At 37.5% G+C, this 23,573-nt stretch overlaps 1 protein-coding gene across 4 annotated transcripts in view; it reads left to right on the top strand.

Annotated features, from left to right (window-relative positions):
* RNF157 (ring finger protein 157) overlaps positions 1–23,573 on the top strand; it is a 131,930-nt gene that overhangs the window by 90,662 nt on the left and 17,695 nt on the right. For 3 of the 4 annotated variants that reach the window (XM_072645785.1, XM_072645786.1, XM_072645787.1), the window contains exons 3-9: positions 4,235–4,323; positions 15,084–15,230; positions 15,538–15,655; positions 18,649–18,715; positions 19,035–19,078; positions 20,508–20,555; positions 22,428–22,499. In XM_072645785.1, coding sequence (XP_072501886.1) covers positions 4,235–4,323; positions 15,084–15,230; positions 15,538–15,655; positions 18,649–18,715; positions 19,035–19,078; positions 20,508–20,555; positions 22,428–22,499 — 585 coding nt within the window. Of the gene's footprint in view, positions 1–4,234; positions 4,324–4,345; positions 5,029–15,083; positions 15,231–15,537; positions 15,656–18,648; positions 18,716–19,034; positions 19,079–20,507; positions 20,556–22,427; positions 22,500–23,573 lie in introns of those variants that run through there. The other variant, XM_072645788.1, reaches the window with a different exon arrangement.

Raw genomic sequence — 23,573 nt, 5'->3', positions numbered from 1 at the left:
CTCTGTGAGCGCAGGGACTGCTTTTGTTTTTTGTTTTGCTGTTTGCCTTTTCTGTTTTCAGTTCTCAGCACCCTGTCTGACACCCAGTCAGTGCTTAACAAATGCTTGTTGACTTTGTATGAGTTTAGTTCCTGGCATATAGTAGGTGCTTAATTTAAATCACTATAAGTGTGAGTTGCTATGATGATGATAATAATGATTAAGTATAGACCTGCCTCTATACTTTGGGGCACTAGATGGCTCTCTTGAGTCAGTCAAAAATGTGCTTCTTTGGACTAATCTACTGGCTTGGGCCTACCTGAGTGTTGGGCTGGGCCTTTTGCCAGTATAGACAGGGCATTATAGCCCCAGGAGAGGGCTGTACTGAAACATGCTATTGACCAGATGCCGAGTTCTCTACTATAACCCTGGCTTCCCTTTCTAAGTAGAACTAAGACTTGTACTTTGAAAATGAAGTCGTAGAGATGATCTGGGAGACCTAGAAACATCTACCTGTAAAACAGATTTGAGTATCTTTGGCAGAGTTTGAACTACAAGCAGCAGCTCTTCAATTCTCTTTGCCCCTGCTAGAAGTTGTTCTCTTGATATATCTGTGTCCCCCAAAGACTAGAAGTACATTTGTTCCTTCTTTGCAGTTGCTAGTTAGTAGAGCTCAGTGCTTAAGTATAGAGAAAATCAGGTGCATGTGTTAGATGACTGTCAGTAATTCTACAGTCCTTGGCCTTCCTACTCAAATATATAGAGGGAAAAAGAAAGGTTTTACTGTGTGCTGTTATAAGAACAATTGTAGCTGAAGCTGGATGTGATTGTTTGAGTCAGAATGGTTCTGGAAGCGTAACTCAACTTTTGCAGTTGCATGTGGTCCATAGCCATTTAGTCACAGAAAAGGGTAGGGATACCCAAGTACCTTCAGAAGCTGAACCACGTTTTTTCCTCTTGATTTAAGTCATACAGGTAGTTGAACACTCTGTGTTCCTACCATACTGTTTCTTAGAATACCACCTGTGGTCAGAACCTCCTGTAAGATCTCTGCAACGATCTGGGTAAGGCTGTCTGTTTATTTTCTCTGAAAGAGCAGAGGGTTTTGGTTTTCGTAGATAGGCACTGGCAGGTCTTAGGTTAGCAATGACTCGAATTTCTCTAAGCCAGCAAGGCTACCTTTGACACCTTTCCCTGCTCCTGGGTCTATAAAATGGGACTGACCCAATAGTCTCTCCAAAATGACCCAAGTGTCTCTCCAAAATGAAGGGACTGATCCAAAGGATTTGGTCCACAAGCCACTAAGCGCTGGAGTTTGTCCATCTTGTTCAGTAGTCTTCACATGAAGGCTGACCCTATTATGAAAAATGAGGTTAACACTGAAGAACTCCAGAAGCTGTATATAGTTTGTTTTTTTCAACATTCTTATAGCTTATTCACCTCCAGCCAGATGCATAGGAAGCAGAAGGAGGCATCCTATAAATCTGCATACAGCTGATTGGGAGAGATTGGGGCTTGTCCCTTTCTTTTCCTGGGTTCTTTGTACTCATCTGTGGGCATAATGGCATATTTCATAAAGGATTAAGAGAAGAGGAATGCTTCCCCATTACTAACCTAGGTCTCAAGACATTTGTGCTAGCACCAGAGAGTTTATATTTGTCTAAACTCATTACCATCTGTTCCCTTACTCTGTACACTTAGGACTGGTGAAATCATAATGTCTAAACTATAAAAATGAAAGCCGAAAAATCTATGAATGTGGGTTGAGAAAATATATTTGTTAAATGTTGACTCTACTGGAGGAATGATTATATTGTATTTCCTACTATGACAGTTTCTTGGGTATCCTACTCCTAAAGTATCTTCTCCTAAAACTACAGTTCATAACCCCCCACCAATGTGTTTCTAATTAACAATCAGCCAGGAGACATTTACTGTGAGGGATACTTCATTTACTGTCTACTTTGTCACTAGAAGGAGGGAGCAGCTTTCAGAACAGGACAGCCGGCAGCAGAGGGTAGGGCTAGCTTGAGAGAGCTAGCCCCTGGCAATCTAGAGTAGAATTTTAGAAAGAAGCATAACCTGGGAGTCTCACTAAGCACCCTGCTGAGCAAAGATGCTACATCCAGGGCAGACCTGGGTGAGGACTTAACGAAGGGAGAAAGGACATTGAGGCCTTGTTAACGTCCCAATGGGGCAGTGCCAGTTTTAAGTTGTGTAGGCCATATGTGTTACCTTTATGTCTGCCTGACTACCATTTTAATCCCTTGTGCTCACTATTCCTATAGATGCTCTGTGTATTTGTGGAGAACACACTCCAGGATTATGGGGGAAATGCTTTATAGATCTTAATAAAAACCTTTACTAAGAGCTCTCTTTGAGTGTGTAGCTGGCTGCGTGCCCTACTTCTGGAAGCTAGTGACAGAGTAGATAGTGAATGGAGAAATAGGTGTTTCAATTCATTTTTCAGCCTTGGATAGCCCCATCTCTAGTCTAATCTCTGTCAAGGAGAACATTTGAGAAAAGTGGACAGGTTCAGTGAGCAGTAATAGGGCATTCAGGTGATGGTAATATGCTTAATTGGATGTGGAGAAGTAAAGAGCATTTGCCTCTGTCAAGAAATTTTATTCAAGATTGATTCATTTAGGCAAGATAGCTGCTATATAGAGTGCATTGTGCTAAGCACTGGGGAGGATATATAAGTATGTCTAAGACAAGATCCCTGCTGTTAGGGGTTTATAATCTAGCAATCTCCTTTATAGTCACATAAGGAGATCTTGTCCCTCATCACCTTCACCCCCCAAAAAAGGTGGCAGACAGGATCAGGGAATTTTGAGCAGATTCTCATCTGAGAACCTATTTTTATTTTCTTTTGGGGCCTGGAATGAAAGATCACCTGTCTGAAAGTATATCTAAATTTTACAGAATTTAGTAGAAATTATCCACATATTATGCCCTTCCTGAGAAGCTGAGTAACTTGAGAGACTCTGTCAGTTATTTATCACTTCTCTTAATCCTCAAAAGGGAAAAACCAACCTGGCTTGGGGGAGGGGAGGAATTTTTAAATTCTTTACTTTTTTTAGACCTTTATTCTTGTTTAAAAACTCAGGTAGCAATTGCCCATAAATATTTCTTTTGCAGGATGCTCCCTATTAAGCTGTGTTAAAATGGAGATTTGTAATGTGAATGTCAGTCACCTTCTGCTGCCCTCCCCCAAAGAGGATAATACAAAAGTTATTCCTGTGACTTCAGCGTATAATGTTTTTAGTGCAGTATTATGTTTTACCTGCTTAATCATGTTCTGCTTGAGCATTGTTGTGAGTTCTCTGAGAACATTATTATTATTATTTGTTGATAGAACATTGGGAAATTGAGAAAAAAATCTCTTCTCAGGGGTATTACTGTGAAATTAGATTGAGGATTAAAAGATTGTAGTATAACCCACAGAGTCCAAAATCCAAGATTGAGAGTTGATTATCAGGGGTATCCATTAGGATTTTCTGTAGGTACTAATGAAATATAATAGATACAAAAAAATTTTTTAGAGAATTTTATTAGATTTGAATACCTTATAGCCTCTCCCCTAAAATGAATAAAAGATGAATATAAAACATATTCCCTATTATCAGTGGTTATGGAGGAAGTATGGTCCCCTAAACTTAGGAATTCTACTTAACACATGCACAGCTATGAATATTGACGTACTTTTGTGTTCAATTTTAAATAAATTTATCATTTTGGCTTCCTATTTTCCTTTCTTCTTTTTCATCTACTGTCACTGATCCAGATCTCCAACATTAGAGGTCAAGGTCAGCAGAAGATAGATAGTTAAGGGAATAGTGAAAGGAAATGATGAAGACCACCACAACCCTTTGCCTCCTCCAAAAATAGCTACTGGCCCACATTTTTGAAGAACATAGCTTTTTTATAGTCAGCTGACACCAAAACCTTTACTTCACTATTTGAAAAAGCCCCAGCTTTGCACACATGATATGGTTCCCTTTATTTGTGGTTCTTAAAATCCTAAACCACCATGTGGCATCTCTGAAAGAAAAGACATACATGTCTGGCTGTCTGACATCTAAGGTCAGATTGAAAAAGCCTTTCATGATTAACCCAGCCATAGTGTTTCACTAAGGCATTTGGAACTTCAGAAGACAGTTTTGATTAATTCTCCAAGTTTTGAACTAATGCACAGTGACCCAGATAAGCTTTGTAACCAGACTTTTTCTCTCTTGTTTTGTCTTCAATCCAGTTTCCTTATGCAGCCCCACCTCCCCAAGAGCCCGTGAAGACACTGAGAAGCCTAATCAACATCCGCAAAGATACTCTAAGGCTAGTAAAGTAAGTTCTAAGATAATGTAATAGAGTTTGAGATCTAAGTCATAAGATGGGCACTGATGGTTCACACAAAAGATTCAGAGAGGTGCTTTTGCACTGACCCAAAACTTGTTCTCTGTCTTCATAAGTGTGTTCTGGCCCCAGTACAGGCAGCAACCATTTAGTATTGTGATCAGGCACCTTTGTAACTAAGGTTTTCAGTATTTCATTTTATGAAGCACTTCACAAGGACTTATTAATAAATGAATACCTTCCTGCACTTCTAAAAAAAATAGGTTAGTGTTATTCCATTTTACAGGTGAGAAAACTGAGTTAGGTGACTTGTTCAGAGCTCTCACAGAGAGTTGGAAATGAGAGCTTGAAGTTCTAAGTCTTTAGTTTTTATTTTAGTGTATGTGTACGTGAGATTTTCTTTTATTACATATGTTTTTCCTCTGAGAAAATTGATGTTCTGTGTAGGCTATTTAAATCATCATCATCATTAATATTATTATTTAACTTCTTTCACTCTGACGTCCATGAGAGCACAATTGCTAAAGTGAAACTGCTCCCAGTGCATCTTGTATGCTATGGCTGAACCACCCCAGGGCCAGCTCTGCCTCACTCGATCCTTGAGGATTATCATCTGGTGACAGCAAAAACAGAATTATCAGAACTGCCTGACTCTGATTATGGGTTTGGAATATTGGTCATCCTTATTATCATGAGGTAGATATATTTCTTTTTATCTCTTTAAGGACAATGTTTCACCCTTAAGCACATTGCCAGCTGCTTCTCTATCTTCAGATCTCTCTTAGTTCCATCCCCAGAGTCAACTCCAGGGATGAAGCAACCAAGGCCGTGCTTCAGAACAAACTGTAGCAGGGCTTCCAAAGTACACAGGGGAATTAGTTGCAGGAACACACTGGGCTGAGATATATAATAAAGCCTCAGGAGCCTATCAGCTATCAGCTACTCAGTTTATAGAATGATAAAATCTCAGAGTCAGAAGGGACCTTGCAGATCATCTTGGCCAACCCATTCCTGGGCAGCACATTACTTCTACAGCATTTCTGACAAGTAGCCATCTAGCTTCTAAGTAAAGCCCTCCAGTAGTGGAGAACTCTATCTGCTCAGGCTCTGCCTTCCCACTTTGGGATAGCTCTAAGTTGGAAGTTTTTCAAGTCTAATCTCTCTGCCTAACATTCTAGCCCTTTGAAAAAGTTCTGTAAGAAAACAATCCTGGTCTTCAACTAAGTTTTCTCTTCTCCAGACTAGATATGTCTAATTATTTCAATTATTACTTAGTTTTGAGTTATCATCATCATCTTGATTATGCTTCTCTGTGCTTTTCAATGCCCTTTCAAAAACGGGACACTCTCAAAATATAAAGAAGAAAGGACTTATCTGTACTAAATTGTTCAGGGTTGTTCTGTTGGTAAGAGCAAAACATTGGAAGCAACTCACACACACACATATAGAGAGAGAGCAGTTGGAGAATGACTGAATTCATCATGATGTTTCTTTTCTTTTTTTAGTATTTTCTTTCCCCCATTACATATAAAAAGAATTTTCAGCATTGATTTTTAAAACTGAGTTCCAAATTCTTTCCCTCCCTCCCTGCTCCCCTCATTGAGAAGCAATTTTATATGTTACACATATGTAGTCATGCAAAACAGATTTCCATATTAGTCATGTTGTTAAAAAAAGACATAGACCAAAATAAAAACCCAAGAACAATAAAGTAAAAAATGTATGCTTCAATACGTATTTAGACTCCATCCGTTCTTTCTCTGGGGATAGGTAGCATTTTTCATCAGAAGTCCTTTATAATTGTTTCAGATCACTGTATTGATCAGAATAGCTAAGTTATTCATGGTCAATCATCTTACAGTATTGTTATTACTGTGCACAATGTTCTCCTCTTTTCATTTTACATCAGTTTATGTAAGACTTCCCAAGTTTTTCTGGGAGCATTTCACTCATCATTTTTTATAGCACAATAGTATTCCATCACCGTCATATACTTCAACTTGTTCAGCCATTCCCCAATCATGGGGCATCTCATCAATTTCCAATTCTTTACCACCAGAAAAGAGCTACTTTAAGTATTTTTGCAAATGTAGTTCCTTTTCCTTTTTGGTTTTTATCTCTTTTGGGATACAAACCTAGCAGTGGTATTTCTAGGTCAATACATCATGATATATTTTGTTATTGTTATTATGAATTTATGAAACATCAGTAAACATGACTATTTCCTTATAAAATGAAGTACAGAAAAAGTGGAATATATACAATCCCTTGAAAAGATATACGTTAAATTTAACTTGGTATTTCCAACACTGCTTTGATTGTCTCTGTCCCCTTTTGCTCTTTATTCTATATTTTAATGTGTCATTGATACTGCATTCTTTTTCCTTTTTAGTCACTGTCATTACGTCCCAACTCCTCTTTTAATTGTTCTCCCTCCCCCTTAAAGGTCCTCCCTTGTAACAAATAAGTAAAAATGAATCCACACACTGGTCTCTGAAAACTGAAAATGCACACGCTGAAAATGTATACCACATTCTGCCCCTCTCACCCAGCAATTCTCTGCCAAGAGTCAGCAAGCTGGAACCATCACCAGTCATCTAGAGTTATGAGCGGTCGTTATATTGATGGTAGTTCTAAAGTCTTTCACAGTTGTTTTTCTTTACAGTCTTGTTCTTCTGGTTTTGCTAAATTGACTCTGCATCAGTTCACACATAAGTCTTCCCAGGTTTCTCTGAAACTGCCCCTTTTGTCATTTCTTAAGGCACAATAATATTCTGTCACATTTGTACACTGTAATTGCTTTGATTCCAGTTATTTTGGTGCAGTAAAAAGGATTATTATAAATATTTCTGTACACATGGGTTCTTTCCCTTTTGGTTTTTTTTGGGTATATCTGTAGTAGTGATGCTTTTGGGTCAAAGGTCTTACACAGTTTAGTTGATTTTGGGGGAATAGTTCCAAACAGCTTTCTAGAATGGCAGGATTATCTCAGCTCCACCAACAATATATTAATGTCTCTGTTCTCCTATATTTTCACCAACAAATATCACAGTTTTGCCAATATATTAGGTGTGAGGTAGAACTTTTGGGTTGGTTTAATTTGCATTTTTGAAATGAATGATTTGGAGAATTTTTTTATGTGTTCTTTGATAACTTTGATAGTTTTTGATAGAGACTTGCCTTTGAGAATTGCCTTTGACTATTTGTCTGTTTGGGAATGCTTCATGTTACAATATATTTGCATCAATTCTTTACGTATCTTGGTTAGGGATAGGGATTGAATCTGTGATTTCACTGGTATAGGGAACTCTTGGGTGAAGAAACTCTAGCAATGCAGATCCATACCTTCTCTGTATATAGTCTTAGAGTTGTCTAATAATATCTTGATAGCTTACATATCAGAACTTTTTAAGAAAAATTTACTGTGAAGTTTTTTCCCCCAAGTATGCTATTTTCCTTCTAATTATCACTGCATTGTGCATTTAAAAATTTTTAATCAAAATTTTCCAGTTTATCATCTCTGATCTTCTTTATTCATTGTTTTGCCAAACATATAACTTTCCCTCTCAGTACTTATGAAAGAGTCTCTTTCTCTGCCCCTCTATTTCACTTATTATATATCCTTTTATATTTAGGCAATGTATCCATTTGAAGTTTATTGTGATACATGGTATGAGATGTTGGTCTAAGCCTAATTTCTCCCATATTGCTTTTCAGTTTTCTCAGCAGTTTTTGTTAAATGCTGAGTGCTTACTTACCCCAGTAGTTTCAGTCCTTGGATTTAATAACACTAAACTCAGTTGCCTCTGGGTCTTAAACCAATCTGTCCGGTGTTTACCTTTTCTATTTGTTTTAACCAATACCTATTGTTTTGATTATTACTGCTTTGAAATAAAGTTAAAGATTTGATGAAACCCCTTACTTTCAACATTTTTTTTCAATTATTTTCCCTTGCGATAGATTCTTGTTCTTTTTTTCTTCCAAACTAATTTCATTATTTTTTTTCTAGTTCTACAAAGTACTCTGATTAGTATGGCACTAAATCTGCAAGTTAATTTAGGTAGTACTCTTATTTTTATTATATTGGCACAGCCTAAACATGAATAATTAATATCTTTTCAATTATTTACATCTGTCTTTATTTCTGGAAAGAATGTTTTGTAGTTGTATCCATATAATTCCTTTGTGTGTATTGGTAGGGGGTCTTCCAGATATTTTACACATTCTGTGATTATTTTGGAGGGAATTTTTTCTTTCTGTCTGTTCCTGCTGGGTTTTGTTGATAATATACAGAAAGGCTGATGATGTGTGCATGTTTACATTATATTTTGCTACTTTACTTAAGTTATAGCTTCATTTAATTTTAGCAGAATGTTTAGAATTCTCTAAGTAAACCACATCTTCTGCAAAAGTGATCATTTTCTCTCCTCTTTGCCTTTTCCTATTTCCTCAGTTTCTTTATTTTTTTTACTATAACAAGCATTTCTTTTTTTAAAAAAAATAAATCTGTTGATCTAGGTATAAAGATTGATACTATAAACAAATTAAGTGAGCAAAGAATAGTGTATTTGTCAGATTTATGGAGAAATTTATGACCAAACAAGAGATAGAGAACATTATGAAGTGCAAAATGGATAATTTTGATTACATTAAATTGAAAAGTTTTTGCACAGACAAACCCAATGCAACCAAGATTAGGAGGGAAGCAGAAAGCTGGGAAAGAATCTTTGCAACTAGAGTCTGTGATAAAGGCCTCATTTCTAAAATATATAGAGAAATGAGTCAAATGTACAAGAATACATCATTCCCCAATTAATAGATAGTCAAAGGATATGAACAGACAGTTTTCAGAGGAAGAAATTAAAGCCATCTATAGTCATATGAAAAACTGCTATTGATTAGAGAGATGCAAATCAAAACAACTCTGAGGTACCACATCACACCTGTCAGATTGGCTAACATGACATAACAGGAAGATGATAAATGTTGGAGAAGATGTGGGAGAGTTGGAGTACTAGTTCATTGTTGATGGAGCTGTGAGCTGATCCAGCCATTCTGGAGAGCAATTTGGAACTATGCCCAAAGGGCAACAAAAATGTGCAAACCCTGTGACCCAGCAATATCACTTCTAGGGTTCTATCCCAAAGAGATCATAAAAATGGGAAAGGGCCCCACATGTACCAAAATATTTGTAGCAGCTGTATTTGTGGTGGACAAGAATTGGAAATTGAGGGGATGCCCAACAATTGGGGAATGGCTGAACAAGTTGTGGTATATGAATGTAATGGAATACTATTGTGCTATAAGAAATGATGAACAGGAAGACTTCAGAGAGGCCTGGAAAGACGTATATGAACTGATGCTGAGTGAAAGGAGCAGAACCAGGAGAACTTTGTACACAGCAACAACCACAGTGTGCGAGGCATTTTTCTGGTAGACTTAGTCCTTCACAGCAAGGCAAGAACCTAAAAAATTCCCAATGAACTCTTGAGACAAAATGCCTTCCACATCCAGAGAAAGTACTGTGGAACTGGATTGTAGAATGAAGCAGAATATTTTCTCTTGTGTTATGTTTTGTTTTGTTATGGTTTTTCTCATGGTTTCTCTCATTCATTTTAATTCTTCTATGCAACATGACCAATGTGAATATGTGTTTAATAAGAAAAAAAAATAAATTTATTAAGGACCTCTAGATGGTGCAGTGGATAGAGCACTGGCCCTGAAGTCAGGAGGACCATAGTTCAAATTTGGCCTCAGACACTTGACACTTACTAAGTATGTGACGCTGGGCAAGTTATTTAATCCTGATTGCCTTGCAAAACAAAAACAAAAATCTTTTATTTATTTTCAACATTAAAAAAAAAATTGAGTTCTGAATTTTCTCATTCCCTCAGTGCCCCTTCCCACCCATTGAGAAGGCAAGAAATGTGACATCAGATATACTTATGAAATCATGTAAAACATATTTCCATATTAGCCATATTGCAAAAAAGCAAGAAAAATAAAGAAAATGAAAAAAATTATGCTTTAATCTGCCCTTAGATCCCATCAGTTCTTTTTCTGGAGGTAGTTTATAGCTCACATTTCTAAAACTATGTAAAGTAATAGTAATAGACACTTTTATTTTACATCTGATCTTGTTGGAAAAGCCTCTATAAGTTTCTCTATTATATTGATAATGTTTGCTCTGTTTCTAATATTTCTTATTATATAATAGAATCAATGAGTTCAAACAAATACTATTTACCATGTTAAGCAATTTTCATTTTATTCCTATATTTTTAACATAAATGGGTATTGCATTTTGTCAAAAGTTTTTTGTGCATCTCTTAGTATTACCATGTGTTTCTTCTTATTACTATAATCTAAAATGTTTAAAATTTTCCTCATATTGAACCAACCTTGAAATCTTGTTATAAATCCAATCTTGTAAGAATATATGATATTTTTAATTTGTTGTAGCAATATGAGGTTCCACTTCACACCAATTAAATTGGCAAAGATGACAGAAAAGGAAAATTATAACTGTTGGGGTGAGTATGGGAAACAGCATTCTTTCTGGAACTGTGAAATGATCCAATCATCCAATTTGCAATTATATCAGAATTCACTAAACTGTGACTTGGGGAATTGAGAGGAGGTTGAAGTTAACACTTTCTCTGGAAAAAAAAAAATTTACATATACAAAGTGGATAGAGTAAGGATATCATACATGAAACTGCACAGCTCTAAAATGTACAGATTTTCCTTTTAAGGTATATAAAAAATTCAGGTATAACTTTCAAAGCAGTATTGCTTCTCTTTCTTCTGGTTTTCCTTTTATTTTCCTCTGTGCATTTTTAAAAGATGTTTTATTGACCTCCTTTTCTTTTTATTTCTATTTTTGCCAGCCTTTTCCTCCCCCCAGATTTCAAAAAGAAAAAAAATCCTTATAACAAATATGGATAATTAAGCAACATAAATTTCAGTATGTCTCATTCCTCATTGATCTGTTGACCAATCCTTTGATTCAACAATATAGCTACTAGGTCTATAATCCCCAAAAGATGAAAGAACTCATATATACAAAAATACCGATAGCATTGTAACATGCCTTGTTGTGGCAAAAGCATTGGAAACAAATCAGTGATGGTAAAATAGATGATTACATTATTGAACATGAATGGAACGGCATATTATTGTGCTGTAGGAAATGACAGAAGGTAGAGTTTCAGAAAAACCTGGAAAGATTTGACTGAACTGATGCAAAGTGAAGAAAATAGAGAAAGGAAGGGAGCAAGCCTTTATAGCGTTGAAGGCGCTGTGCTAAACACTTTGCAGATCTTGTTTCGTTTGATTCTTATAACACCTTTGTGAGGTAGGTACTGTTATTTTCCCCATTTTTCAATTGAGGAAACTGAGGCAAACAGAAGTTAAGTGGCTTTCTCAAGGTCACACAGCTAGTGGGTGTCTGAGACTGAATTTGAACTCAGGTCTTTCTGACTTTAGGCCCAAGTTTCTATCCGCTGCACTACCTGGCTGCCTCAGAGCAGAGGTTCAGGAGATTGTTTTGTGGTCTTTGAGTTGTTTCAGTCATATCTGACTTTTCGTGACCCCATTCAAAGTTTTCTTGGCAGAGATACTGGGGTGGTTCCTTTCCAGATCATTTTATACATGAGAAATGGAGGCAAACGGTTAAGTGACTTTCCCAGGATGGCACAGCTAGTAAACTGAGCTCACATTTGAAGTCTTGAGATGGTCTTCCTGATTCCAAGCCCAGTGCTCTGTTTACAGTGCCATCTAGTGGCAGAATCAGGAAAACTTCATTTAATGACAACATTGTAAAGGATAACACTTTTGAAAAACTTAGGAGCTACAATTTTGACAATGGCCAGTCATGATTTCAAAACACCAAGGTTAAAGCATTCTTCCAGCTGTCTGGTGGAGAGGTGCTAGAGTAGACAGTAGCTGCATAATGAGATGTACATTTTCAAATGAGAGATTAGTATTATTATTATTTTTGCTGCAAAGATGTGCTTTACTGGTAAGGGATAGGAAGAAGTTGTAGAGAAGAGTGAAGAGGTAGTAATAGTGATGTTAAAAAAAAGAAAAAAGGTCAATGAAACATTTATAAAATACACAGAAGGGATTAGAAGTACAGAGAAGAAAGAAATATTAGTACTCATATGGTGAAATTTAACATATCTTTTTTTAAAAAACTAATAGATTCATGATTTCATAGACAATCCTCTTTATAGTCTTTTTGAATGGAAGTGCTCATCTTTGGTGATGATGTTCTAAATTTATGTCTAATCTTTTGCTAATAGTTTATTGATTATTTTTGCATTTATATTCATTAAAGATAGTGTTTTACTGTTTTCTTTCTCTGCTTTATCTCTTCATGGTTAGGTTTCAGGATGATGTTTATCTTATAAAAATATTTTGGTAGGATCTGTTCTTTCCCTATTTTTGCACATGATTTTTAAAATATTAGAATTGTTCTTTCTGTTTCAGCAGAAACCTCTGGATCTTGTCTGAGACATTCCTGGATATTTTCAATTGGGTTTTCTTTTAGGAGGGTATCAGTGGATTCTTTCTTCTTTCTAGTTACCTCTTGGCTCTAATAGATCTGGGTAGTTTACTTTCATGATTTCTTCAAATTTTTTATTTCTTTTTTTTTAAGGAGTCCAATGATTCTTAAGTTATCTCTCCTAGACCTGTTTTACATGTCAGTTGTTTTTGATAGTAAATGACTTATATTTTCTTCTATTTTTTCCATTTTTTCACTTTGTTTCTAATATTTTTTATTATATAATAGAATCAATGAGTTCTGATTGTAGTATTCTGTTTTCTAAGGTGTTACTTCAGTGAAGTTCTCTCCTTTCTGTTTTAAGCAATTCTCCTTATAGCTTTTTCCTTCAGAGTTCTTATATCAATTCTAATTAATTTGTATCTATTATTTCCTTTTCCTGCCATTCTTGTCCTTTTTTCCCTCTGTGGCACTATTTGTGCTTCTTGTAAAGTTACTCTCTTCAGCTTACCTTTTAGACTTCTTTTAGTCCAACATATTTATTGATTTTGTTTGATATTTTCTTCTATTTACTCACATTTTCTTGGGTGCAGTCTCTCTCCCAGCACTTGTAGGTTTCAGGTCTATTTACTTGGTTTGGGATTGATGTTCCTGGATAACCCCTCTCTCAGCCACTGCTGCTTCCGGCTGTCTTTTTGTGAAGTTATGAATTGAATGTAGTGACTGACTTGTGCTTCTCTATTCAGGATGATTTTTAGACATTCACTCTAATGTCTATGGGAGATTTGGGTTCTTCTACATCCTCTCACATTATCATCCTAACACTAAGTATAAATTGAATTGCTTTGCTTTTAGTGTTGGGGCAAAACTGAGGAATTTGTACGTTGGCTACCAGCTGCTCTTCTGGGAGGAAAGGGTGGAAGGCTGGGTTTGCAACCCAAAAGAAAAAGCTTCTTCTGGGACTTTGTCATCCTAGGGGCAAGACATTGGTAGAAGGTTCTTTGTGGTCCCCAGGAGTGTTCTTCTTTTAAGGGGTCTGAAGAGGGTTACTACAGTCCTGACTTGTAACTTCTCTCCAGACAGGGTGGTGGTAGAGGTGGGGAGGCAAGAAGAAGACATGTTCTACTCCTGAGGCAGTCTCCTCACCAGACCCTAAATCATGGTATATGAATATAGTAGAACATTGAAGTGCCATAAAAATGGTAAAAATTAATCCTCTAGGGAAATATGTTTCTAGTTTTATCATATAAGGTTGTTGTAGTATGAAATCAACAGGACCAGATGTTTTCTAAAACTATAGAAGAAAATGAAAAGAAGGAAGCAGCCAGTTCTGGAACACAGAACAAGAGCATGTTATTTGCTTACTGATTGTTTGTTCATTCTTTCAATTCTTCCTCATTAAAGGCTGAGAGTAAAGGAGGAGGATGTAAATTTTTGTTCCTTGTTTTGTATGTGTATTCATTTGTTTCCATGGATTGTTACTTTTATAATTAAAGAAGTTTTAAATAAGATGTTGTTCCCACAACCAAAAACAGTATTCCAGATGTGGCCGGCCTAACCTGTCCAGAATACATAAAAGTCATCTTCCTTATGTTGGGCTTATGTCAGTGCAGGCTAATATCTGATTACCACTTTTGGTTGTCGTGATCCACTATTAACTCCTCTGATTATAGTAAAAATCAAATTAGTTCTATTGTTTTACCCCTTCTCCATCAACTTGTAAAGTTGATTTTTTGAACCTGTGTGTTGGGCTTTACATTTACTTTAGCAATTTATTCAGATTCCTCATTGTTGTATAAGGGTAATTCTAGGTTTTTAGAGACAGTGCTAACAGAGACCAAGCTCTCCATGATTTCTGCCAAACTGGAAAGATTTTCAGTATGGATATAACAGTAGACTGTATGCCATTTGTCAAAAGGTCAGCTTCCCTAAGTTTGGAGAGGCTCAGAGTGATGAATTTTTTTTAGCCCCAACAGCTCATCAGCCTGATCTGTGAAAGCCTAGAGTCGAGTTATGGTGGCAAAACCTACACTAACAAATCAGGGATCCTTAAAGTAGGACTTTATGTTTATCCCTGTTGAATTTCATTTTAAATAATTTTGGTTGTTTTTCTAGTTGCACATGACTTATTTACTGAACTGAGATATTCTGTGAGTCCTGGACTATAATTTAGGAAGCATGTAGCACAGGATTTTCTGGGGTTTGGGAACACAGTAAGTTCTTATTCTCTGAGGTCTTCTAGGTGCACCGAGGAAGTGAAAACCCCTGGAGAAGAGGTCAGCAAAGCCAAAGTCCACTACAATGTGGAGTTCACATTTGACACCGATGCCCGGGTGGCAATCACCATCTATTATCAGGCCACTGAAGAGTTCCAGAATGGCATAGCCAGGTAAAAAAGTGATGAAGACCAAATAAGCCCCTTCCTCTAGAGACAAATTAGATATAGCCCAACGCTTAAACTATTACCAGTGAACATTTTCCTTCCCGACTAAGATCTACTTTCTGAACTGGCAGACCTGCTCTTTTATTTTTTACCTTTTTCAGTACCTTCTTAGTTCAGTGCAAGGTAGGCAGGTTCTGTCTTTTTATTTTCCATGGCTTGGGACTGAACATCACCAAGAGCAAGAATGAAAGAGAGGGAGATGTCAGGTGTATTTGGACAAGATGCTAACTTAACCCCCTCCTCTTATCTGTAGCTACATCCCAAAAGACAATAGCCTTCAGTCAGAGACTGTGCACTATAAGCGAGGAGTGTGTCAACAGTTCTGCCTGCCCTCCCATACTGTTGACCCCTCTGAGTGGGCTGAAGAGGAGGTAAGCTGTTTCTTGTTTGCATGTTTTGGGTACATCAGCCACAGGGGAGAATATAAGGCTAGCATTTCCTAATGAAGACTCATGAGCACCCAAGAGCCAACTTAAGCACTGTCTTCTTCAAGTAAGGCATATCATGTCTTTGGATGTGTTTGATTCTGTCATACTACTTACATACCCAAAGGCATATGTATCATATTCTTTTATTGTATCATAACATTCCATCATTCCATCTCTCCCTATGCCTTTCCTTTTAAAAAATAAAACTTTTATTTTATTTTTTACATAACTCAAAATTTTCCCCATATCCATTTCCCTCTCCTTCGCAGAGAGTTTCCCCATATCTTTCTTACCTCTTTTTAACCTATTCTTCAATCTCACAACCTTCAAACTCTCTGTCTCCCATTACCTTTCCAGGCCATCACCCATACTCTAACCTCACTTTCATCTTTCTTTTATGTCAAGCCTGTAGTTAACCAGTTCAACTCCAGGCTGTCCACTGTTCTCAAATCCCTATGGCCACTTTTGCATTGCCAGACTTTGGATAAGTTCCACTGTCTACCCGCCCACGTTCCTAATCATGTGTTGCTGAATGGAGCTAGAGGAAATTAGGCAACCAAACCAACTGGGCCCAGTACAAGTTGAAGTGATCTAATCTCATTTGGGCCCTCACCACAGCGAGATAATCCTTTCATTCCTCCCTGATTAATTATCTTTCCCATTCCCACAAAGGCTGTTCCAAACCTCTTTTCTCCTCAGGTTTCCCATGCTGTTCCTCTCTTTTACTGAGAAAATAGACTATTTGCAATGAATCCTCTCTTCTCCCCTTCTCTACATTTTGAAATCCCTAGAATCATTCCTCATCCTTCTCTCCTTTACCCTTTCTCTGATAAAGAAGTGACCTTTCGTCTCTCCAAGGCCAACCTATTTACATTCACCCTTCTTCTCATTCTGTCTTCTCCAATAAATTGCCCCCAATAATTATCCCTTTTTAGATCTTAAATCTCTCCATAGCCACTACTTCTCTCCCTACTACCTACAAACACAGTCACATCTCCAAGCTTGGAAAATCCCTCACTAGATCTTTCCATCTCCTCAAACCATCACTTTAGATTTTTCTTCCATTTCTTAGACAAATTTCTAGAAAAATCTCTCTTCCTATACTTATCTCAATATCCTCTCCTCTCACTCATTTTGCAAATCTCTGCAATCTAGCTTCACCACTCAACTGAAATAACTTTCCAGAATTACCAGTAGTCTCTTAATTGTCTAATGTTATGCATGACCTTTTCTTAATCCTCTTGCTTTATCACCTCTTTGTAGCGTTTGGCATTCTCTCTAGATTCTTTCTAGGGATCCACTGGATCTTTATGACATTGCTCTCTTGGGTCTCCTCTCTGTCTGACCATGTTTTCTGTCTCTTTTGCTGGATCATCATTCATATCACACCCCGTAATTCTGGCTATATCCTCACCGCTTTATTCAAAGTCTTCTTCCTTTCTTTCTCTCTACATTTTCTCATTCAGTGACCCACATCAGTTGCCATTGGCTTAATTATCTTCTCTATGTCAATGATCTCCATACTTCTACTCAGCCTTAGTCTCCTAAATTCTAAGTTGGTAGAAAGCATGGTGAATATTTCAAACTGGGTTTCTCGTATCTCAAACTCAGCATGTCCATTAACGAATTAATATATCTTTTCTCTAAAATCCACTTCCCTTTCAAACTTCCTTTTCTAGAGCACCATGGTTCTTCCAGTCACCCAGGTTGGCAATCCCAGTGTGTTACGGTTAACTCCTTACTCTCTTTCACCCTACATATCAGTCAGTTGCTAAATCTTGTCATTTTCACTTCCAGAGCATATTTCACATATATCCCTTTCTTTCTGTTTATCACTTCTGACCCAGCTATTACAGTACTCTCTTAATTAGTCTCTCTACCTCAAGTTTGTCCCCTTTCCACTCCACATTTCACAAAACTGCCAAAGTGATTTTCCTAAAATGCAGGTCTGACCATGTCCTTCCCATGATCAAAACCCATCTCCATTGGTTTCCTGTTTTTCCTCTGATCAGATACAAGCACCTCTGCTTAACTCATAAGGCCTTTACATCCTGACCCCAACCTATCTTTCCTTATTATGTATTACTCCTTCCTCATGAACTTGGGGGTCCATTAGATTGTAAGCCCATGAGGTTACTGTCTTTGGCTCTTTTTGTAACCCCAGCATTTAGCACAGTGCCAGGCACATAGTAGGTGCTTAATAAATGTTGACTGAATGAATAATGGCCAAACAGACCTTGTTGTTCCTCACACAGAGCACTTCATTTCACATCTCTACATGCTTATAGTGAATGTCCCCCGTGCCTGGAATGCTCTCCCACTTCACTTGTGCCTCAGAGAATCCTTTGTTTATTTCAAGACTCTGCTCAAGCACCATCTTCTAAATAAAGCCTTCACTGATTCCCTCCAGCTAATAGTGCCCTTACTCCCTCCTCAAAATTTACCTTGTATAGATTTTGTGTATCCTTCTAGGTACATGTGGTCTCACTTGATAAGATCCTTAGAACAGGGGCTATTGCATTTTTCTCTTTGAATCTCTAGTGCCTAACATAGTGCTTAGCACATGGTAGGTATTTAATATATGCTTGTTGATTGATTAATTGATTGATGTATCTTTTTCACTGCAGCATAATCTTTTGATCAGTATGTTTTAAGATAGCAATGCCCTGACAGAGTCGAGGATGGGGCTTAAATTCTAATGGGCTTAAGTCAGAAAGGAATTTTAAAAAGAGCTCTCTTTGAAATAGCTAAATTGACTTGTACATGGTATTAGGGTATATTGAATCCCTGGAGAACAGGGACTTATTCTGAATGATGACGCTTAAGGCTTCTTGATGGGATGTCCCTTTATGACTTATTGTAAGAGTATTTGGCCAAATGTTACACAAGACTAGCACATTTAAGTGTCTCATTCCTTTACTCTGCTCACTCTGCAGCTGGGTTTTGACCTGGACCGAGAAGTCTACCCAATGGTTGTCCATGCTGTAGTGGATGAAGGCGATGGTACGATGGGACGTGGATTCTTTCTCTGTATAGTGAGAGCTCTCTTGTGGTGGGTGCTGCTCACCACAGCTGATGCTGCCCCAGGGTAGCGTGCCTTTTTTTAAGTCATGCGATCAGAGTTTTCTTTACCCTCACTGTCAGAATTGTAAAGGTCCTTGGACTGAGGTGACTTGCGTTGTCATATATTAGTCTCTCCCCCACCCCACCATCACATGATCCCTTAGCAGGTTCTGGGTTGGGAGCATCATTAGTGAGATAGGGATGTCTGGGTGTGGAATCTAACTTTTCTTTCTTCACCTTATGCTTTTGTGTCTTGCAGAGCATTTTGGACACTGCCATGTACTTCTTGCTACATTTGAAAAGGTAAGTAAACCAGCAAGACCTCTCCCCTTCTTGGATTAAGCTAAGTATTAACAACTCATTTTCCTGCCCCTCCACAAAGAAGGCCCGTGTTCAGGCTATCTGAACTTCAGTAGACCTAATTCTGGGGCTGGCTCTGTTGTTTTCTGTGTTGTGTTGACTGTTTTATTTTTATCCTGATGCTTCAAGTGCTTGGGACAGTGTCATAGACCTAGTAGGTTCTTAAATATTTGGGCATTTAGTCTCATTTTATTGATATATTTGGTTTAAACACCACTTTCATTTCTGAGTATACACCTCCTCTCCCCACCCTAATTTTTGTTTTCCTTAAAACAAAGATTTTAAAAGAAAGGACGGTAAAGAGAAAAGCAGTTTAGCAGAACCAGTCACCACATCACGGCTAACAGTATTTGCTGTCCTCTACATCCAGGGCTCTTCTGCAAAGAAGGAGGGTGGTACATCTTCTTAGCTCTTCTCTACGGCCCAACTTGGTTGTTTTAATTACAGTTTAGGATTTTTTTTGTTCTTTCTATTTACATTGTAGTACATATGACTAGTCATATTGTTCTCCTCATTCTGTTTACTTGACTCTGTATCAGTTCGTCTAGATCGAGGTGGAGGACCTGTAGCTCGAGGCCACCTGTAACCCTCTAGGTCCTCAAGTGCAGCCCTTTGACTGAATCCAAACTTCACTGAACAAGTCAAAATCAAACAAAATCAAAATATTTGTTCTTTGAAGTTTAGTTTCAGTCTAAGGGCCTCATTTGAGGACCTAGAGGGCCACTTCACTTCTGATCTAGGTCTTTCCAAGTTTCTCTGGATTCTTTATATTCTTATTTCTTTACGATGAATTTTCCATTATATTTTTGTAACCTTCACAAATATGTATTGCATCAAATATGTAAGAATATGTAAGAGTAAATAAAGGAATATCTGCTAGTACTCTTCCCCCCTCAAAACCCCACCTACTTTGCATTTATAAATTCCGGAGTGTTTGTTTTCTATTTATTCTCTCTATATATTTAATCTGTACAAGTGTTGTAGTGGATAGAAGCCAGGAAGACCTGGCTTCAAGTCCTGCCTCTAACGCAGACTGGTTGAATGACTCCTTTAGCAAGTCATTTAACCTCTCAATGCTTCAAGCAACTCTTTAAGACTCTGAAGTTTCAGAAAAGGTACTGATGGTTACCAGTACCAAAGAAATCACAAGACTCATCTCCATACCTCTGTTTTTTCTTAATATACTCACATATGCACGTGGCATCTCTTCCTACTAAAACGGAAACTCCTCAAGAGTCAGGGTGATTTTAATCTTTGTGTTTGTGTCCCCAGCACAGTCCCTGACACATAAGAGGCCTTTATTTATATGTTAGATTGATTGACCTCTTCTTGCCTTCTCTTCCCTGTCATGATAATAATCTTTTCATTTCAGCACACAGATGGCACTTTCTGCGTAAAGCCCCTGAAACAGAAGCAGGTGGTAAGTATTTGAAGGCCAGGACTTTTTGTTAGACCTCTTCACCAAATAAGAACAAAAAAGTAGAGGAGAGGGATTCAGGTTCTTGGATGTCAAAGCTGGCGTCAAAGAGATTCTGATTTTAGCATCTTTATGGACTCAGAATTATTGAATCTGAGACAACAAATTCAGAGAATGGAAGGGTTGGAAGAAGTTTCTGCTTTAGGCTTTTGGCACCAAGGGGGTGTGTGGGAAGGGAAAGAAGTACAAATCCTCAAGCCATGCTTGATTCCAGAGACTAAAGGGCAGTTTCAGCAAGTAAGAGGAAAATTTCTTGGTAGAACAGAGACTGGGAACTGCCAGCCTGATAGTTTTTCCCCAGTGTTAAAAAATGAAATGTTTGTTGCTTGCCAGGATCCCTTACCATTAAGCTCAATAAATACAACTACATATATACATATATGTGTGTGTGTGTGTGTGTGTGTGTGTGTGTGTGTGTGTATGAAAGAGAAAGAAAACCCAATGTTCTATTCTCCTATAGGTCTAATAATCTGAAACTAAATCATTAGGGAGATTCATTTTTTTGAGTTAAGTATTTTCCCTGGATAAAAATACAAATACTTCTGGGAATGAAATGCATTGAGGCTTAGTTAGTTAGAAAACATTTTAGTGTGACTTAGTTTGAGATCCTTTCAAAGAGGACAACTAAAATCAAGTTTTGGAAGAGGATTTGTTGAATTGATCTGAACTGAATGCAGTGGGCATGGCCAGTTTGGCTAGAACTGTTGCGGTGGGGCAATAGTATGAAATGTGTTGGGAGTGGCGAGTAGAAGCCAAATCACAAAAAGCCTGGAATGCCAGCATGTGAAAGATTCTAGGCAGATAATAATAATAATAATAATAATTCCTCATTTTACACATGAGGAAGCAGACTGAGAGAAGGGTGACTTGCCTGACTGTATTTTTGTAAGTGACAAAGCAAAGATTATGACCAATATCTCCCGCCTACAAGTCTACAATCTTCCCAGTATACTATGAATCTAGTTCATAGTTTTGCCTAAGACCAGTCAAAGTGGAAGTAAATATTGGCCAGCTAGGAAATGAAAATGTGTCAGGCCAGCCTATAGGATTATAGAGATTAAATGGGGCAGGCACAATTTACTACTCAGCATCAGAGTGACAGGAAGTAGGATCACTTTGTCAATGGTCATTGTCAATGGGCATCCTTTGTAGTTGAGGTTTTAAGAAGGGGACTCATAAAGGAGGATTTGGGCCAGATATTAGATGGGAGGATAGATTGTAACTAGTTTAGACTAAAGGGAACAAAGACTTCATAGGTATTTTGAATTTATTTAATTAATATTTAACAAGTACTCAACTATTACCACATCACAGTGATTCTAGTCAGAAGTTTTCTTCTGAATAGATACTATAATACATGATAAATAATGTAAACTTTACATATATATATATATAAAATCAGTATCTGTAACATAAAAACAGTAAGTTCAGTATTGTAAAAGGAAGGTAGTACAAGATTTTAAACTTCTTGCTTGGCCTTTGCTGATGTCTGTTTCTTTATACCTATCTTCTTTTCTGCTTTGCTGTTGTTTTTTCTGTCCTTCTAGGCAAGTCTTCTTTAACTGACTATAATATAGGCCTGGAATCGACTTTCAAATATGTGTTTTATTTTCCCTCTTGAATATAGAGGATCAAATAATCCACCAAAGGAAAAGCTCCTCTTAATTAGTTTGTAGAGTTTCTGGATTTTCCACTCTATGGATCAGTGATCTTTTGTAGGAAAAAAAAAAAGCTTTTTCTCTGCTGTAGTAGAACCGAACCCATCCATTGTTCACAAATATTGTCTCTTTGAATTTTTCTCCTTCTGGTTTTCAGGTAGATGGGGTCAGTTACCTCCTTCAAGAAATCTATGGGATTGAAAACAAGTACAACACACAGGATTCCAAGGTAAAGCTTCATGCCTAAGATCAGAAGGCACATTTCCCAGAGAGAGGTAGGAGCTTAATAGCCCAAGCTAAGAACTTGGGTCTGAGGATGGCATTTTCTCCTTTTATAGTTTATATGTTTGCCTTTATGCTAACTTTAAATTTGCTTGTATTACTTTAGTTTTAGCTTCACTGCAAAAGGAAGTTGAAAGAAAATGGGTGCTTTGTATTATTCTCTCACTGTGCTGTGTAGCAAATTCTCCTCCAGCCACATAGTTTAATGTTCTTCCCTATTTTACATACTTAGTTCCCTGCAATAGCTCTGACTTTGCTGACTTCTGTCATCTTCTGTCTCCTAAGCTCAGAATGCTATTCTAGGCCAAGTAAGATAGTTAGCCAGCAGTTTCATGACATAACAAGGCTCAGTCCTTTTGCTTAATCATCCTGTAATACCCTCTGGGACTACTCCTTCAAACTTTAACTCATACCCCAAAGTCCCCAAAGAATAGTCCTATTGGACTGTACTTCTAACATTATAGCTCAAGAGCCCCCACCGATAGTCTCCCCATTAACAAGCAAGCAGCAGACTTAATTAGCTTTTAGCAAAGACATTTTACTGTGTTGGTAGAGTAAAAACAGTTGGTACAAAACATTTCCCACCAATACCTGGAGTTCACTCTCCTGCATAACATACAACATTCATGGAAAGGGTAAGTTTAAACTTAATAGACAGTGGTAGTGAGACATATATGCACTATGTGTGTGCAGCAGAGGACAACTTACTGGCACTTTATGAGCTAGAAGTCCTTTCTTTAGTCTATTATTGCTGGCATTTTTCTCTGGCGTATGAGGTCATTCTTTGAAGCTATTTCTTCTCTTGGGTGACTCTTTGTTTCAGGATCCATATCTGTCCTTGATATGTTTCTCTTCTCACAGTTATATGCACTTTTTCTTGCTAGTCCATTTTCTCTGATAACATGACCACTGGTGGTATGGAGGGAGGGGAAAGGGGAAGGATTAGGGAAAATCCTAAAGTCCCCTCCTCCTTCAAAGAGCAGTTCCCTCTCAGGGGACTGTTTTTTTCTTCCACTTCTGA

Source organism: Notamacropus eugenii, chromosome 2 (assembly GCF_028372415.1).
Source record: "Notamacropus eugenii isolate mMacEug1 chromosome 2, mMacEug1.pri_v2, whole genome shotgun sequence".
In the NCBI taxonomy this organism is placed as follows: Eukaryota; Metazoa; Chordata; class Mammalia; order Diprotodontia; family Macropodidae; genus Notamacropus; species Notamacropus eugenii.
This window is presented reverse-complemented; position numbering and strand designations above follow the sequence as displayed.